Source organism: Alligator sinensis, unplaced genomic scaffold (genome assembly GCF_000455745.1).
Source record: "Alligator sinensis unplaced genomic scaffold, ASM45574v1 scaffold755_2, whole genome shotgun sequence".
Classification (NCBI taxonomy): domain Eukaryota; kingdom Metazoa; phylum Chordata; order Crocodylia; family Alligatoridae; genus Alligator; species Alligator sinensis.
In genome coordinates this window covers 2,005,595-2,024,325 of record NW_005841883.1, presented here as the reverse complement: position 1 = coordinate 2,024,325, position 18,731 = coordinate 2,005,595, and the positions used below count along the sequence as shown (strand labels likewise).

The 18,731-nt window shown below is 44.1% G+C and overlaps 1 protein-coding gene across 1 annotated transcript in view; it reads left to right on the top strand.

The window, feature by feature from the left end:
* CDK15 (cyclin dependent kinase 15) overlaps positions 1–13,956 on the top strand; it is a 97,093-nt gene extending 83,137 nt beyond the window's left edge. Inside the window, exons 12-15 of the mRNA XM_025196700.1 lie at positions 900–948; positions 5,027–5,166; positions 11,765–11,902; positions 13,065–13,956. Coding sequence (XP_025052485.1) covers positions 900–948; positions 5,027–5,166; positions 11,765–11,874 — 299 coding nt within the window. The 3' untranslated portion in view covers positions 11,875–11,902; positions 13,065–13,956. The remainder of the gene's footprint in view (positions 1–899; positions 949–5,026; positions 5,167–11,764; positions 11,903–13,064) is intronic.
* The last annotated feature ends 4,775 nt before the right edge of the window (positions 13,957–18,731 follow it).

Below are 18,731 nucleotides of genomic sequence, written 5' to 3'. Positions count from 1 at the left end.
AAAGAACATCTGAAAAACCTATTATTACCTTCTCAATGTATAAAAGAAAAAGTTTCCAATTGTTTTGGTAGTGTTAGAGTGATGTTTTAGCTGTGATGATCCAGCTGAGGTCACTTGAGGGAGAATGCCTAGCATTCAAAATCTTGTTTGACTTATCCCATCCATGCAGTTGGTCCAATAAAAGATCATCCAAAAATACTCTTGTTTCCACTTGTCTTGAAATTGGTCCAATTAAAAATAACAAAAAGCAACCAAGTGCGCTCTAAACTGCAAAGTTCGCAAGATTTCAGTTTAATAGGAATGTTTAAATGAGTGGCTATGAAGCAAACACAAGAGTAGGAACCCCCAAAAACAAACCTTAGCTGTAGAGAGAAAACATTGCATACATACAGGGCCAGATCCTAAAGCCCTTACTCAGGCCCCAGTGTTGCAGTCAGCTCCATGCAGATGAACCCCCTTATATTTATGTGGGACCAGAAGGACCTCAACATCATCTCTGTAGGCATAAGGGGCCACTTACCCAGATCCATTCGCTGCATTAAGATCTTAGCTCTTACTCAGGAAAAACTAACTCCGATTTCTAAATCTTAGATGTTGGGAATTGATCTTGCTTCCACTGAAGTCAAAGAAAAACACCCACTGACTTAAGTAGAAATAGAATCAGGCCCAAGGCCTATACTTGTGGGTAGGTAAAATGAGAGGGTTATAGAACTGTAATAGCCTTATTAATATCAATGCTGATATTCAAGTCCTATAGGTATAATGTATATTTATAAATACCAAGATGACAGATTCTATAGGGTCCTTTGAAATTCTAAGCACATATTTTTGTAAGGGCTCAAAGAATGGTTGTTGGATTGATTTCTGTTTAATCTTGTGACTGCATATTCACTTTCTAGAGAGGATTGTCTCCAGCAGACCTCAGAGGCTCCGAATGATCTGTGACAGGTAAACTACCTATAACAGTAGCGTCAAAGCGGCCTGTGGGTTTGTTTTTATACGCAACCATTTAACTTTAAATGAGCTCTTCTGGCAAGTCTAGAATGAGTAAGAGGCACTTCTGTAGTAATAAGCAACAATAAGTTAAGCAGCAGATTCTGAAAGACTTCAGTAGGGATAGGCACAGTGGGTTTACTATTCTCAGACAAGCAACAATTCAACATTATGCATGACTGTTTGAAAGGTACAATTTGATTTATGAATCATGCTTTCCAGGCCCTCTTGCACAGACCCAGTGCAGATTGTACTACCAACTTTGCACTTTCCCAGCTTTGTGCATAGAAATAAATATTGCTAGAAAAAAATAGCTAAGCTATGCAAAGGTGCTGTCTATATGAGGCCAAAAAACGATTGCAGGATTAGCAAGGACTGGAGAATTCATATTCTTCTATGATCAATACCAACTGGGAATGGACTCGATTTAAGAGCTCATCCTAAAGATGATATTTCAGACAATGCAGGTACAACTTTTCTCAGTCACCCACAACAGTGCTACAGAATCAGCTTTAAAGTAGCCTCTGCATCCCCAACCACATACATATCAATGAAAGATATAATCTGGAAAACTGATTTTGACTAAGTGCCCTATTTTAGCCCCCTGGGGCCAGGTTTCTAAATTTAGAGGTGCTCCCTAACTGAGACGGAAGGGGTTGGGAACTGGGATATGATTCCTCGGGGAGCAGCTAGCCAGTTAGTCAGACAGACATACAGTCTGCAGGAGTTGCTTACTGCTCCAGAATAAAACCAGTTGCTTAATTCTTCCCATTCACTTATGCCTGTGTGTACTGAACCCAGTGATCACTACAGTCAGTACAGTACAGAACAATGCCAGAGAAAACTACAACCTAGGATCAAAGCCCCACTGTGTCAAGATGAAAAGACTATTTTGGCCTCAAAGACTTTAAGCTAATGCAGGTTTAGGGTGAGTCCAGTACCTCACTGTTGCATTCAGCCTCACTCTGAGTGATAACACACTGTCCTTTAGAGCTGGGTTTCTCAGGAACTGCACTGAATTTCTTAAATGAGATACTAATGTCTTTAGTACCATGCTAGTTTTGGAGACACAAATCGTTTTAATAAATGTTGTCAGAAACTTTCATAAATATATAAACTCTCTAATTTCTCAAGCTTAGATAACACACTCCCATTTAAAAATAATTCCCACTCTCCTCCAAAGCAGGGAAATGAATGTATTCCTAGTAATCACCTGGGATGGAACAGCTTCCTGCTCACTGGCCACAGCTCCTTGTTTAAAGGACTAAAGCTGGAAAAGCTCTATTAAAGCCAGTACCAATAGACTGGTCCCGTGCTGTGGTAGCAGAGTGCTGTATTGTGTACTGGTCCAGGATTGACTCTGTTTCTGCCTTCCTTGGTTAACTGCAGAGGCAGAATATTCATCTCTTGAGAAGTGAAGGAGTGCTTCAGACAGCTCAACTATGGCCCTGCTTAGCAAGTTATGGAATCAAATGGGAATTCTGTGTGGAGCTGGTAGCCATTGTGGAGCCTGGAAGATGGGGGTACTAGAAAGCCCAGTGACATGGCAAACAGCCTTAAAGAAGGGGTTGCTAAGCAGGGTAAAGGGGATCTTCCAGGCTCCACCAATATCATGACCTCTGAAATCAAGCCCCTGTGCAGGCTTGTTCTAAGTGTTGGCACTATAAGGCAACACCCAGTTTTTGATTCTTAGTCCCTGTATCTTCCTCCCTAAACCAGCAGGGGCTTACATAGTTTGGCTGATGGGAGAACTGAGTATTTTTCTATCATAGTCACTAAGACCTAAATTTGTACAAAAACAATTTTTTTTTTACAAAAACAAAACCATCCAGAGCATCAGGTGCTCTATGCAGTTACAGTGGACAATAAGCCAAGAAGGCTAATGGCACACCAGGCTGCATTAGTAGGAGCATTGCTAGCAGATTGAGGGAAGTGATTATTCCACTCTATTCAGCACTGGTAAGACCACATCTGGAGTACTGTGTCCAGTTTTAGGCCCCTCACTACAGAAAGGATGTGGTCAAGTTGGAGTCTAGTGGGGGGGCACTGAAAATGGTTAGGGTGTTGGGGCACATGACTTATGATGAAGAGAGGCTAAGGGAACTGGGCTTATTTAGTCTGGAGAAGAGAAGACTGACAGGGGTTTAATAGCAGCCTTCAACCACCTGAAGCGGGTTTCCAGAGAAGATGGAGCTAAACTGTTCTCAGCGGTGGCAGATGACAGAACAAGGAGCAATGGTCTCAAGTTGCAGCAAGGGAAGTTTAGGTTGGATATCAGGAAAATCTTTCTTGTGAGGAGAGTAGTAAAGTACTAGAACAGGTTACGCAAAGAGGTTGTAGAATCTCCATCCTTGGAGGTTTTTAAGACCTGGCTAGACAAAGCCTTGGCTGGGGTGATATAGTTGGGGGTGTTCCTACTTTAATCATGGGGTTGGACTAGATCAGTGGTTTTCAGTCTGTGGTCTGTGAACCCCCAAGGGCCCGCAGATTATGTCTAAGGAGTCCGCAAAAGACTACTACAGTCAATCAAAAGTATGTGAATACCCACACTTCAAATTCAAAGGGGTTCATCCATACCTCCATATGAAATTTCCAAAGGGGTCCACACCTCCATTTTAAATTTTTTAGGGGTCAGCAAATGAAAAAAGGCCAAAACCACTGGACTGGATGACCTCCTGAGGTCCCTCCCAACCTTCAGTTTTTGATTCTATATGCATCAGAGGACTGGAAAAGGGTAGGAACAGGAGCATGCCAGCACTGAGGTGTTGTTTAGAGGGGAAATAGCAGCTGGGGTGGTCAGTAGGAGCACAACAGGCCACTCTCTGATGGGCCACTTGATGCGGAAACATGATCAAAACAAACAAAGTAAAAGCTGTAAAACTAAAGCACTGTTTTTATTTGCTTGCTTGCTTGTTTGTTTTCTCTCTTTCACTTCCTAGTCCCCAGCTGCATTCTTCTCCAGGAGACACCACTTGGCATTGGCATTTGCTGGTCATTTGAAAAGAAACAAAACAAAACATTCATTTTGGGAAAGATTCATACTGGTGAATCCCCAACATGATTACAGCCTAACTACACTGCTAAACTGGGGCCAGGAGACAGACAGGGCATTGCCATTGATCTCTCAATTCTGAACACAAATCTGTAGTGGTCACTGGCAGGTTACACAGGGACATTTTCATATTGTCATGGCTCAGAACATAGGCGCTGACTCCATGGGTGCTCCAGGGCTCAAGCACCCACCGGAAAAAATTAGCGGGTGCTCAGCCCATGGATCCAGGCTTGCAGACATTAAAACAAAAAAACAAAAACCACACTTTACCGGAAGCAGCAGCACATTATTTCAACCTGGCTCTGCAGCATCTGTATAGATCGGGCACTTCAGCGGGGCTTTTTCGTGATTTTAGCTAAAGCTAAGGCTAAAGTTAAAGCTGATTCAATCAAGCTATTAAAGTACCAAAAAAGCCCTACTAAAGCACCCTTTCTTTACAGATGCTGCAGAGCAAGGTTGAGGTAACACGCTGCATCTGCTGTGCATGTGTGGGGCTTGGCACAGGAACACACCAAGTTAAAAGTAAAACACTGAGGTTTTGGGGGAGGGCGGGGTATGTCTGCAAGCACCCACCAGCAAAAAATAAAGTCGGCAGCTATGGCTCAGAGTATGACCATAAAAATAACTTATGAAATTTTAGCTATGATACATGTAAATGTACACCCTTGCCTACTGCTAGTATCTATTTTTATTCCAAGCTCCTTCTTCAAAAAGTAACAATTTATCTTCAAAAGAAAGTATGAGGGATCCAAAAGTCTCACTGGAGGATGGTGTGAACCAACATCCTGGAGGCACACACTTTCAAACTTCACTGAAATTCCCATGGGGAGCCATGCAGGATGTGCATCCCCATCACAAGTTTAACCAAATCTCCCAGATCTAATATCTCCTGGCCTTGACAAAACTTGAGCCTAGATCTGGTTCCTGCTTTATGTCCTAGATCCCATTCTGGTGCTATTTTGTTTTTTCTTGCTTTTCTAGACTGGGCAGGGTGCCAGGAGCTGAAGACCTGGCATCAAGAATGCTGAAAACATTTCCTAGAGAGCGGGTCTCTGCACAAGATGCGCTTGTCCATAACTTTTTCAGCCCTCTGCCTGCTCAGCTGCATCAGCTTCCAGATGGTATGTTAACCCCTGCTCCTATCTCAGCAAGAAGGGGGATGCTTCATTTGTAATTTGTCAAAGCAGTGCCACAATTACAGCAGGGCAAAAGGAGCAACTGCCCTGGATGCCAACTTGGGGTTGGAGGGGTGAAGGGGAGGTTGTGCAAAAAAAACTCTGTCATTGGCAGCTGCACAATCACGATTGTGATTGAACCAGTGGCATAGCTGCAATGGGAAGTCACTGCTACCTGTGCCCCAGGCACCCAGCCACATTGCTACACTGCTGGTCAACAACTTAAAAAAAAAACCCATAAGCTGCAATGTGGCCGAGTTGTTGCTTGAGCAACTTTAGCCTTTTTTTCCTCTGTCAACATGGAATCAATGCTAGAAAGGAACTCAGAAGAGACCTCAGTATTAGTAGTTTATTTAGAAAGCTGTGATTGTAAATGCATCAGTATAAAGCCACCGCTTCCTGATTCTGTACCTATAGATGCCTGAAGCTCCTTCCTAAAACCATATTTTATGTTTAATTCAGGTGACAGTTTACTCCAATATCCTGAATTCCCAGCTGCTTCATGTGATGTGTTAGCCCCGGTCCCCAAAATGCACCTTCTGCTCCCTTTTGATGTTCTGAGAAACCAGCTGTCCCTTATACCCTGTATACTAGATCTCCCTTGAAATTACCTGCCTTTTCTTCTCCTGCCTTCTGTTGCTCACTCATGAACATATTCACAAACATCTATCAGGCACATGCCCCCGCCATCCAACAGACGGAGAACCTACTGAGTTACAAACCTTCTTCCTAAACTGGAAAATCTCTTTCCCATCCTGCATAATATGCCTATCAGACTGGCCATTTCTCAGGGTCTCTTGGGCACTCATTTTTCTCTTTAGATATGAGTAATTAAGAGGAAACCTACTTGGAGCAAGTTGTCAAGTTATTTGAAAACTTCATTTATGGCTTTTCTAACATACCTCAAGCAGAGGAGCTGCGAGCTAGAATCTCTCCCAAACTGCCACCCTTAGAAAGGTGTTGTATGTGTGCAAGTGAGTGCAAGATCTGCATTCCTTTTCTGTTCACCCAGCCACAGAGCACAAATCTACTTTGACACTTTTAGAAAAATGAAAAGATGGAATCTCACAGGAGCCTGCCTGTGCTGGGGGAGAGAGGGGGAGAAGAGGGGAGCGCTCACAGCAGGAGGGAAGTTGACTTTTCTTTATACATATAGGGTTTTTTCCATGCAGAGTTTAAATTACGCCTGATAAAAGGAGTTTCGTGGATGTTTCAGTTCTTTCAAACCCTCCTGGCTTCCTCCCAATTAAATGAGGTTTGTCAAAGCCACAGGGCTCTGCTGCTGCCGGAGAGGCGGACAAGGACTTCCTGCAGTGACATCTCAAATCCCCAAGGGAGGAGATGAAAGTGCCAGTGCCAAGAGACAGAGAAAGAGAAAGTGTGGAAAAAATAGGTACAGAGACAGACAGAATGAGAGAAAGGGAGAGAGAGAAGAAATAGAAGGAATGACACAACAGATTGGCACAATGTGTCAATTTCTAGAACAAGGTTTATTATCTAGGGTGTATTGCCATGTAGGAGATGATTTCCTTTACCCTGGGTTTATATACCACCCCATATTTATCATCTCTGATACTTCATCCAAACAGCAGTGAGAGGTACCTTGGTGAACAGGAAACTACATGGCATTATCATAGCAACCAGTGTGTTGGAAACAAAATCAAAGTCTATTGGACTGAAAACAGTATAATATGATTATGCAAGATCATATTCATGAGTGACTCATTACGACTATAAAAATTAGGCAATGCTGAATAATTCCCAATGCATCCATCCCCATTGCCATAATCCTATACAAAGCATTTGTTCCCTGTGTCATGTTGGAATCGCATCATTTTCAAATTTAATTGCATCATTTTAGAATTCTGGGTGCTATGATAACAGTGCAGATTTTAAATATATTTTGTTCCTACTTTGTTCTGGAGCAGGCTGGCTATTACTTTCAATGTTCTGAACACGAAAGTTCAGTCAGGAGGGCAAGAAACAAGCTGGAGGTAGAAAGTAAAAAGGGGCTTCAGTTTCCAGAGGTGTGGGGAAGGTGGGGGTGAGGGGTAGTGGGGGAGAAACAAAATTTAAAAAAACATGTTCCAGCCAGGAGTCCTTTTCTCTTTTCTGAAATATCTATAGCCTGAACTTCCTTTTACATAAGTTGCCCTTAACAAGTTTGTAGCTAGAGAATACCTCCCAAAGGCCACTTTCTGTAAAAAATAATTGGGGAACCTCTGTCTCTGAGGTGAGAGCCCTTCTAAATAACAATTTTATGCTATTGAAATGAATGCTAATGAGAAGATAGAAGCTGCTGTCACATGAGGCAGTGAGGTAGAGAGAAGGTGTGCAGGGAGCTCTTAGTTTCCTCTTGGTGAACTTGGTGAGCAGAGGGGATCCAAAATACTGGTACTTTGTTTTTTCTGGATGTAAAGTGCTGGAAAATAAGGGTAATCCATGTTGATTCCTCTCTAGTGGCTGGTGCCAATGGGAGGATAAGAATCTACCACAGCAGCCAGTTAATGGAGCAGCTCTTTCATCTCTAGTGATAGAGATTCAAGTTTTTGGTGTTGTAAGCCCTTGCTTCAAATTCCACCAGTAAGTAGTCCAGGTGGGGTTGATTACAGAAGCACCGCAAGTTTGGTGAGACTTGTAAAGTGTCAGGAGAGGGCACTCATGATCATCATCTGGTTTCCTTCTAGCCTGTCTTATAGTTTGGAAATGGCAATTTTAAAAGGACAAGTTTCTTTGGGTGAGTCTGGTATCTTTTAGTAGATCAATTAAAATAGTTGGAAAAATTCTTCTTTGCAAGCTTTCAAGTACAAACACTCTTTTTCTGGTAGAGGAAGCATCTGCAGTTATTATTTTAAAATGACAAGCTTTTGCAGGTCCTTCCTGCTCTCAGACAAACTAGTGGAGTTCTGGCCGTCTCTGGTCCAGCCCCATGCCACAACAGTACCAGTTAAACCCCATGCTAACCTTGGGCATCCTTCCACTGTTCTGGCTCAAAGTTTGTTGACAACTGAACAATTCATGCAAGAAAATGGAGTTTGCCGAGTCAAAAACACAAGAGGCTGAGAGCCTCCTGCCTCAATTTTCATCTCAGACTGCACAGGTTTCCTGTCAAAGTAGCCCCCAAGTTGCCCCCTCTGCATTGTCAAACCTAAGGCAGAGTAGTTTGCTGCTACTTATTCTTAGTGGTAATTTTAGATTATTTTTGATTAGTCGTGCCCTCAGAGGTTTTAGAGCAGTCTTTCTGCCTAGAAGGTGAACAGCAGAACATGAGAGATGGCATCGGTACATTCCCGCAACAAGCACTTTAAAACCAGAAAGCAGCTTTGCTCAAGAGCCTGCAGTGCTTCTGACTGCATTGATTAAGGGAGCAAAGAGCCCTAAGTTCAGGCTCCCCACAGGACGTGAATGCCCAGTTCAGCAGTGAGGTTTTTCACAGCTTGGGTGACATGGAACCCTAGTCAAAAGACCAGCATATTGTCTGTGCGCCAGCAAGTCCAATTTATAACCTATTTTAGGATTTTAAGTGGTACATGGGGCTGTTGCTTTGCCAAATGAGGAAGTTTGCTCTTTGGGAACTGATGGCTTGAGAATATAAAAATCAATTCAAAACCAGTGTTTGTATTGAATTCCACTGTTTCCAAGACGTACGAGAATGTTTCCCAACCAGCTTCTGGCACACAGGCTGCATCTACACTATGCTGATCCTCCCTAAACTTCCCAGAATTCTCACTGCTGCTTCAGCTTGGCAGAAAGGAAGGAGCACTGGGGTTGACAGGGCACTGACATTTTAATCAATTCCTAACCTGGCACAGAGAAGGCCTAGGCAGCATTGGATAAGGTGCCACCATCTTGCCTAGCCTAGAGTTTCCACTACTGCCACTGGTGAGGCTGCACTGGTGGGAAATGATACTGGAGCACAGTGTGAACAGTAGACAGCCTTAAGAAGGTAACTGTCTGAAACAGTCTCTTGAGGGATGTCACTGCTTTCACTGGGTTCTGCATCATAGCTGAAAAGTATATCCACACCTCTGCATCCTGAATGTGGGAATCCTCAGGTCTCAAGATTAGACATCCTACGCTGAAAATTATACTTGGATGCATAGGAAGTAAGGATGCAGTAGATCTACACATCCCAATTTTACTGTGCCTTACAGGGAGGTAACTTGGAGTTAGTATATTGTGATACACAAACTAAAACAGTCCTTGGAGTGAAGTCACGGATGAATTGTTTTCTAAATCCCTACTCACTCGCTCACTGTTTATGCAAGTAGAGCTCCCACTGACCTCAAGTGGCTTGACTTTCAGACACCATTTTTTATGGCAGATTTGCCTATGTAACGACATTAAGAATTGCAGGTTAACTTTGTGGCCTTAAGCTGCAGCTCTTGGGCAGCACAGACATGCCCCATATGCCTGAAGCACAGGTTTCTAGGAACATAGCCCCTGTTAAAGCGGTTGAAAAGCGCCAGAAGTGTTAGCCTGGAGCAGACACTGTGCTTTCAAAACACAAGGAGAGCAGAAAACGTTCTGAACACAAGGAGAGCAGCCCTTGAGCAAAAACTGTGGAGTTTGGGCCATCAGAGTTTTGAAAAAAAATAAATGTCATAGACAATCAACCAAATGCTGCTCTCAGTCACACAGATCTAAATCCAGAAGAACTGAAAAATGGCCCTCAGTTAATGTTGTGGGAACTACATATCTGTGACTGGTGAGTGCTTCTAATCCCCTTGAATAATGTGGGCACCACAGATTCAGAGTGTTTATGCTTATTTTGTTTAATTGCAAAACTAAGTTTTATCTCACACTTTCCCTTTAAAGCACTTGAAGGCAAATCAAAAAAGAGATTGAGTTGTCTTGCTTGCCATGAAAGGTACCGAGATCTGTGATACCATTTAGTCACTCTTCACACTTGGGTGCACTTCTGCCTTCCCCAGTTATCAGCAGAAAAGAGTAAATGGAGTGATCAGATTTCTAAGCACAAAAGTTAAAGCTAAGTTTGAAAGGGTGACAGCAAGCAGCTCTGAGCCTAGGAACTCAATTAGTCTGAAAGACAACTATCTCATTATCTTTCCAAAAATGATATAAATACATAAGAATATAAAAATTTAAAATAAACTCTCTCTATTGACTGTCTAGATGACTGAATTTCCCTTCTCAATTTCTTTAAACACCCACTTTAGTATTTATTTATTCTAAGCGCGAAGCAGCTGCAATAATTAGACTGTCAGATTCAGAAAGTTAATGAGGAGTCACTGGAGTGGAAGGGTTTGCATTTGTGAGATTGCTGAAGGAGAGAAGCTCTGTGCCTTCGCTCTATCTCTTTTTTCTTTTTTCTTTTTTTTCCCCCCTCCACTGGGTGGGAAGGAGAGAGCTTGGCAGCACAAGGATCGATTTGAATCCTTTTGATTAGTGGGTTGCATTCCCACTCCTGTTCTGCCAAATAATGTTTTTGCTGTTGTTCCTTTTTGGGGGGGTTAAAAAACGGCATGATGAGATTTTTAGGGAAAAGGAAGAATTAAACAATCCCTCCTCCATTCTTTCCTTCCTCCTCCAAAAATACACAAGGAAGTGAGCTGAGAGAAAGACATTTCCAAGCTACTTTAAATGCCAGGTGATGTGAACAAGGAGGCTAGAAAACCAGTAACATAAGATTTCCCTTACTCATTCTTTAGAAGTGAAGGCACTGTAAACCAAGGAAGGGTGACTACTAGCTCACTGCTACCAAAACCCAAATAAAAGTTACATGGGTGTCTAGAGTTAAAAAAATCTTCCTCTTTCCACTGGCTAAATAATGTCTTGAGTTAAAAGGGCTTATTAATAACCCTGCAAACATTTGGCGATCTTCAAAAAGCATCTTTACACGCATCTAACTGTTCGTAGCATCGGTACTGAGACCACTTACCAGATGATGTGCTTGTAGAGCTAAGGCCTTTGGAAATATGTTTATACAGCATCCTAGACTTTGTTTTCTAGATCATCAGTTCCCAAGTTTTTGGGGACAATGGATCACTGTCAAATCTCAAAATTTAATGTATACCACCAAACACCCAGATGATACAACTTGTATTTGAAAATCCTGTATGAAAGCAAGATAAAGTCCTAGTCTTGTACAACCATGGCAGACCACCAGTAGCATCTAAAATCCACAGCTTTGGGGCCACTGATTTGGAGTGCCTGCTACTTAAGTAGCACATTTTTCGAAGTCAGGAACTAGGGACAGTCACAAATTGATGCAGATCAGAGATTTAGCTGTATAAACAGCAATTCAGCCAAAAGGATTTTTCTAGATGAATTCTGTTGGCACACAAAACTGTTTCTCTGAAGAGTGGCTTTGAGGAACATTATGCAGATCAGAACTTCACTGAAGGCCCAACTACTGTTGCTGAATCGCTTTTCTCTCCCTCCCCACAAGCCGAGCTTTGGAAGCACAGTAAATTGCAGTGGTGTTCTGTACTCCCAGCTGCAATAAGGGTAGCCACAACTGAGCAGGTGTGGTGGGAAATATATTCTTTCTGTGGTCCTCTCCTTCACTTTTTCTTCACAGCACAATCACTGTTTACAGTCCCAGGAGTGAGGCTGCAACCAGAAATCTGTGACATATTTGTTCCTCACCAGAAGCATCATCCCCAAGCCAGTTCCAGCAAGTTCTGGTGAAATATCAGAATGATCAACTTCCTTTTGGGTAAGGAGCTAAAAGAAGAGAGTTTTGAGCTGCAGCTTCACCGATCAGGGCCATTCGGAGACCCTGCCTCACACATGCATTGACATGGCTCCAAAAAGTTTCTCTCCCCACCCCCCGCAACCCTCGAAGGAGTGAGCAGGGATGTCCCAGGAGAGCAAGCGCAGCTCTAGGTCTGGTAGGGGTGGGAGACCCATCAGCAGTTGGAGGGGTCTCAGTGGGGCAGTGCCCTGGGATTGTCCATCCCATTCTCCCTCCTTCCCCTGTGCAGACAGATGTAAGCAAAAGTGAAACACTCCGAAATAGTACCTAATTTCAAGAGATATTCCTGGGAGTTTGAAATGTTTCAAAGAACAAGCTGCACAAAGGCATCTGAAACATTTTAATTGTTACATCTGTCTACACTGGCTCCCATGCACCACACCCAGAAATGCAGCAAAGATCTCTTGTCTCCCCTGTGCTTGATGGTAGGCACAAATGCCCCCAGAGCAGATTTACCAATATATGTCTGGGTTTGGTGCATGTCTAGATTTGGCAGCACGTGCATTCTGTCCAGGGTAGGAATCCCTACACTGGAGTTTGTGAGCCCATGTTCTCCCAATGGATGGCTTCTATTCTGTGGTCCTCAGCACTAATCTGCTCTAACCAGCCACAGATCTGGAGACTGGAATTTATCATTCAAGCTTTTACACTTTAAATCTCAAAATGCCAATAAGGGGATGTATTCCATATACCCAACTATATTTTCTTCTGGAGTAGAGGTGGGCACCACCAGGTCACTCTGCCTGATGAATCACCAGTAATGCAAAGCAACTCAGCTAAGGTTATTACAGCATCTAAGGTGCCCTGAAGATTGCAGCAGCCTCGGGACTGACTTGACTCTGCTACCACTGATATTTTTGTAACACACTGCCGTTTTGCATGCTACATGTCAGATTCTGCTTTCTGCGTAACACCAGGGTAACTTCAGTAGATCTATTTATTTTGGTTTTAAATAAGCATCAGAAACTGCCCCACTATGTATTCTCCAGTGCCTGAACAGTGCTAGGTAAAAATGCTAAAGCTGCCACATCCTTGTTTTTATTTGCTTGTTTCAGTTTTAAAGGCAAATGGCTAACAGAAAGCGATGTTTCAACATGAAAACTTTTTTTTTTTTACTTGCTAGGGTTACAAGTAACACCTGTTGCTGAAAGATCATGGGGCTTCCCAGAAATAACTACAGAAACATCCATTTTATCCAGTTTGCTTACATTTAGCATTTGAGAGCAGTTTGTGCATACTCCAGGAATGCTCACCCTGCAGCACACAGAGCCATGACGTCAGGCCTGCAAGGACTCCCCACAGGTTATAAAATTTGGTGGTAGAGGAGCAATGGAAGTACTGTTTCCAAATTCCCACGCCCCACATGGGAGGTCAGAGCTAGGCCATGCCCCCTCCCCCCTGCATGGCCAGATTGGGGTTGGGCCACACCACCTCCCCCCATGCATCCAGGTCACACCCTGTTGTCCCCCACCAATGGAGCCATGCTCCCTCTACCCCACCCCGCTGTGGGGCTGGGTTGGGGCCGGGCCATGCCCCCTCCCCACCATGGGACCCAGCTAGGCCCCTTCCCTCCCCTGCAGGGCTGGTCAGGACTGGGACACGTCCTCTCCCCCCACATGGTCAAATTGGGACCAGGCTGTACCCTGTACCTTTGCATGGCCAGATGGGGCCTCAACATGGCCACCTGGGTACTAAATTGAGACCACCAGCTGGATTTGGTCCATAGGCAGACCAGGCACTGCCCATCCAGCCCACTGGGGGAGAAGGTTGGGCACCACTGGTCTGGCCAGTTTCACAGGTTTCTTTGCATAGTCAGAGGGGTCCTGGATCCATAAACACATGTAACATTCAATTCCACTGAAGTCTCTAAGCATAGCCAGTTAAGTAAAATTATGCTCATGCTTTAGTGTTGGCAGAATCAATGCAATACATTTTTCTGCTAAAGCTTCTGTCTAATGCATTTGAAAGCTTGTCTAACTTCATCCCAACTATGCAGTTGGTCCAATAAAAGATATCACACCACAACAATGCTTGCCTCCTGCATAATTCCTAGATCATTATGGCTACAACATCACTCTAAGGCAGGGGTGGGCAAAATGCAGCCCACGGGCTGGATGTGGCCCGCCTGGCCATTCTATCTGGCCCACAGGCCCCCCCACAAAATTTAGAAAATTAATATTTATCTGCCCTGGGCTGCCTGTCATGCGGCCCTCGATGGCTTGCCAAAACTCAGTAAGCAGCCCTCCACACAAAATAATTGCCCGCCACTGCTCTAAGGCTACCACACCAACATTTTTAAATACCAAGCCCTACAAAAATCAGCAGAGACTGGCCCTCAGGGTGATTCAGGGATGTGTATAAAACCTTAAACTACTCTTAATGGATTTTTAAAATACTGACTAGATTTCTTGTTGATGTTCCTTTTTCTTCCTCACTTGCCTTACATATTTAACAAACTTAAAGGTCAACTCATACCCTCTTCCACAGCTTAATATGTAAGTAGGGTGACCACCTTTTCCAAATTGGAAGGAGGGACACATGTCCACTTGCCCTGCCCACACAGCATGGCTGGAGCAGAGCTGAATGGAGCCCATGGGAGGTGGGAGCAGGCTGCCTGCTGCAGGTTCAGGGCTCTCCACCCTACTGTCCTGCCCCTAGGAGCCTCATACTGGCTGCGTCGCCATGGCAAGGCACCCCCTGCTCTCCCCAGCCCTTGTAGGCTGGAATTCTGCCATCCTGCAAGGAGAAACCTGCCACTTCCCATGTTTTTCTGTGGTGAACAGAAAACAGATCCCTGCACGATACTGCGAATTTGGGATGAATGCTCTCCCTGAGTCATGCAGCCCAGGACTGGGACATGATGTTCCCATTTTGGGACTGTCCTGCCCAATTAGGGATGGGTGGTCACCCTATCTGTAAAATGTAATCCAGTGGTGCTCAACCCATGGCCTGCAGGCTGCATGTAGCCCGTGAAGCCTGAGCAATTGGCCTGCCACCTATGGGGCTCTGCATATGCAGCGAGTTCTCTGAGCTCATCAGCATGTCAGTGCGGACTCTGGCCAGAGCCACTGCTTTCACAAGGTTCCTGAGCCCAGGGGGTGAATGCTGCCACTGGCAGGGAAAATAGAGGGTGCAAATAGCAGCAGCATTAAGCCTGGGAGCTCTGAAGCTCTGTGAAAGTAAAGCCCCAGACTAGAGCCTGCACTGACATGCCACTGAGCACCCAAAGCTCCAGCAGTCATTTTCTAAGCCTCAGCCCATTTCTGATATTTTTTTGGCCTCCTTGTAAAAAAGGTTGAGCCCCAGTGATGGAATCCAATACTTAGGTTTTTAGAATTTCTTGGAACAAAGAGCTGTAAGATTTCATTAGTAACTTTTTAAAATAATGGAAACATCTTTATGACAATGATAAAGCATTTTAAAGGAATCTAAACTCTACTAACTGGGCATCTAATAGATAAGTATTGTGCTGATACATGAGAAAATGAACTTGACAAACAATATAAATGACCAGCCTACTTCCATTGTTCAATATGATGTAAATGCAAAAATAATTAAAAATAAAATACTAAGCATACACGGCTGAATGGTGGCTTTGCTGTGAACTCACCATAAGGGGCAGCAAATTGTCACTATCTCCTTGCCTTTCTCCCAGTGATCCAGAAAGGAAATAGGCTATGCTACATCTGTGCCCAAGGAAATATTGGTTCGAGGCCAAAGCTCCATCAGTCTCCACCTTTTTATACTTCCTCCAATCTACTTTTCTGAGTGGGAGTTTAGGGGCTCCCTGGAGCCTCTCACTGGTAATTTAGAATGCGGATAGATATTTCAGGGGCCCTGTTAGCACTGTGTGCTGCTATGCTACCTAGGCCATAGTTAGGTTAGCATTCATTTTTAATAATCAACATAACTAAAAGGTAATATAATAACCCAAGGGAAATATTTGGAATTATGATCCATTTTTTAAATTTTAATTTATAAATGTATTTTATCAAGAAATCTCTCAGTTCTTACCCTGATAGTGTCCTGCGGTTATAGGGGCAGATCCTGCTGCCAGTTATCCCAGCCTGCTTCTGGAATTGCTCCTCTGAGGTCAGAGAAGCTACAGGACCATTTACACTGGTCCTGTAAATGGAAGAGCCTGGTCCAGGAAGTTTCACTTTTTAAAAAATCATCTTTCAGAGAAAAGAAAGGATCTGATATAGATATCCTGGTTTCTCTTTTGTTTGGCTTTTTTTGTTTGTTTTGTTTTGTTTTGTTTTTGACGTGTCCCCCCCCCCAAGAACAGACTGTCTTGGCAACCAAGATGTAACAGTGCAGTCTGGACCTTCAGAATAAATCCAACCATGTGTCACTTAATAGAGAGATCCCTGGACCAGAAGATGGATGTTCAAACAGGACAGATGGGAGCTGACAATTGAAAGAATGTCAAGACTGATCCAAGGCTTACAGAGCCCTGTCACTCCTGCGGTTTGCCTACCATCCCCTCCAACAAAGGGAGCTCCTGAGGGAAGGAGGGGATTAGTCTATAAAGTTGAGTGAAGTCTCAAGGGAAGATGGTTTCTTGGATAAAGTTGTCAACAAAAGGAATTGTTTAAGACTATTTGTTATAATTTCCTAGAGGAAGCTTCTGCCATTACTAACAGGATTATCAGTATACTGGTTCCACACCAGCGGAGCATTAGAAATGCACATTGTGGGCTGGTTGCCTAGAGCTGAATTGAGAGGTCTTCTTATGTCCAAAATAAGTGTAGGTGTTTATGAGCATGGAGGAGGCGAGGAATTAAGGAGAGCCAAACAAAGATTGCTTTTGGTATAATTATTGCACTGAGCATGGGTGTATGAATGAGTTATAAGCCTGTTTTAATCTTCTTGATCTCTGAGCTGCTGACAGACTATGAATAGGAAAAGTACTCCTGGTGGGGGAAAGGCTAGTGGGAGTAGCTGAGAGATCTCACCCAACCAAAACTCCTACAGCATTTCTCAGAGGGGCTCTTCGGAAAGTTAGGGAAAAAGTACTTCAATATCGGTGCTATTGTTCAGGGGGTCAGCAACATATAGCATTCAGGCCAAATCCAGCCCGTGGAACCACTGGATCCAGCCCTTGAATCCAAAGGACTTTGGTAGTATTCTGGTGGTGGCGTGCTTCACATGCACTCACCCCAGAGCTGGGCATCAAGGAGCTGTGCTGGGGCCAGGTGGATGCAGCTGGATGGTGGGTAGAAGCAGGCACAAAGAAAAACTAAAGCCACAACAGCAACAGCAAGGAAAAGTCACTAATGCATGTGAAAGAAGAATTTGAACAAAAGGAATGAACAAAGGGGTAAATCCTGGGTTGGGCTGGGCCTCATTAATTTTTGTAAGACACACATAGCTTCCCTGTTTTCCCATCCACAGTGTCATCTGACTCTAAAGCCACTGTGATAGGATGGCAAGTGCATGAACTGCGTCCTACCCCTATCCATTGGGTCCATGTAGGTAAGTGCGAGGCCAAGGAAGGATGTTATGGTGTGCAGATTCCATCACCTCACCCATTACAGAAATTGATGTTCTTGTTCCAAAGCATCTTTCAAAACTGTTAAAAATACCTTGGTGACTCCCATGCTTACACAGGGGGAAAGTACTTGCCTGGCTTGGGCTCCTGATCTTGGATGCATGTCTTCACAAGGAATAATTCAGAGGACAGGTTCCTGTTTAGTTCCAATATAATGGTCTCATTTACATCCCCGTGTTGTGCCTGTTTGCAGGGATTGCAGGTTCTGTGAGTCTTTCTCTTCCTCCACCAAACTGTCCTGAACTGAAAATGGGTGAAGAGATGGATTGTGTCACTAGGGCTAGGGACAGACGTTACACATAAACTGGTTTAAGTGATCAGTAACTGGTTTAAACCTATAACAGGACAGATGTTCAGTGCACATAAACCAGTTTGAAAATGGCTGAAATCAGTCTGAGATAAACCTGGTTGAATGTAGTATCAGACTTAACTGATTTGGCTCAAACCTGTTTATGCAATGTCTGTCCCAGATCCCTTGCTGGTTTAAGATAAACCAGACTCCCCCAGCATGCTGGCATACTCCTTGGGCAGGGCAGGGCAACAGGGCTGGCCCCTACCTTTCTTTCCCTCACTAGAACTCGGCAGAGACTTGTAGGCATGGCAGGGTCTGCCTGACTTCCCCCTGCCCTACCCCACCCTCGCTGCTCAAGCAGGAAATCCCCCTTCCCTCTCATCTCCCACTGCAGGGACCTACAGACCCTTGGCATGTGCTATGCTAGCTAATGCAAATGTGTGTGTGTCTCCAATTTCACTGGGCCAGGCAGACAGAGCAGTGACTGCTTAGGGCTGTTTGGAGCTAATCAACAGCCCAGCTGGTTAGCTGTTTAAGAAGAATAGAATTGGGTTCAACGTAGACAAATGCAGAGTGCTGCACCTTGGGAGAAGGAATCCACAGCATACATACAGGCTGGGGAGTTCCCTTCTTGAAAGCACAGAGTCAGAAAGGGATCTTGGAGTCATTATTGACTCCAAGATGAACATGAGTTGCCAATGCCAGACTGCACCCAGCAAAGCCAACCGCACCTTGTCGTGCATCCAAAGATACATGATATGGTTTAATTCTCCCTAAATTGAAGCAGTGTTTTTTTAAAAACATCACTTCAGTTTAGGGTGAAGTAAACCTGCATGTCGTGTACACTCATGTCTGCTCAATTCTTACCTGCCTCTCCAGGAGCAGGGAGGGGAGAGTAAGCTGCCAGCGGGCCAACCAGCACCCATGCTTTGCAGCGGGCGGGT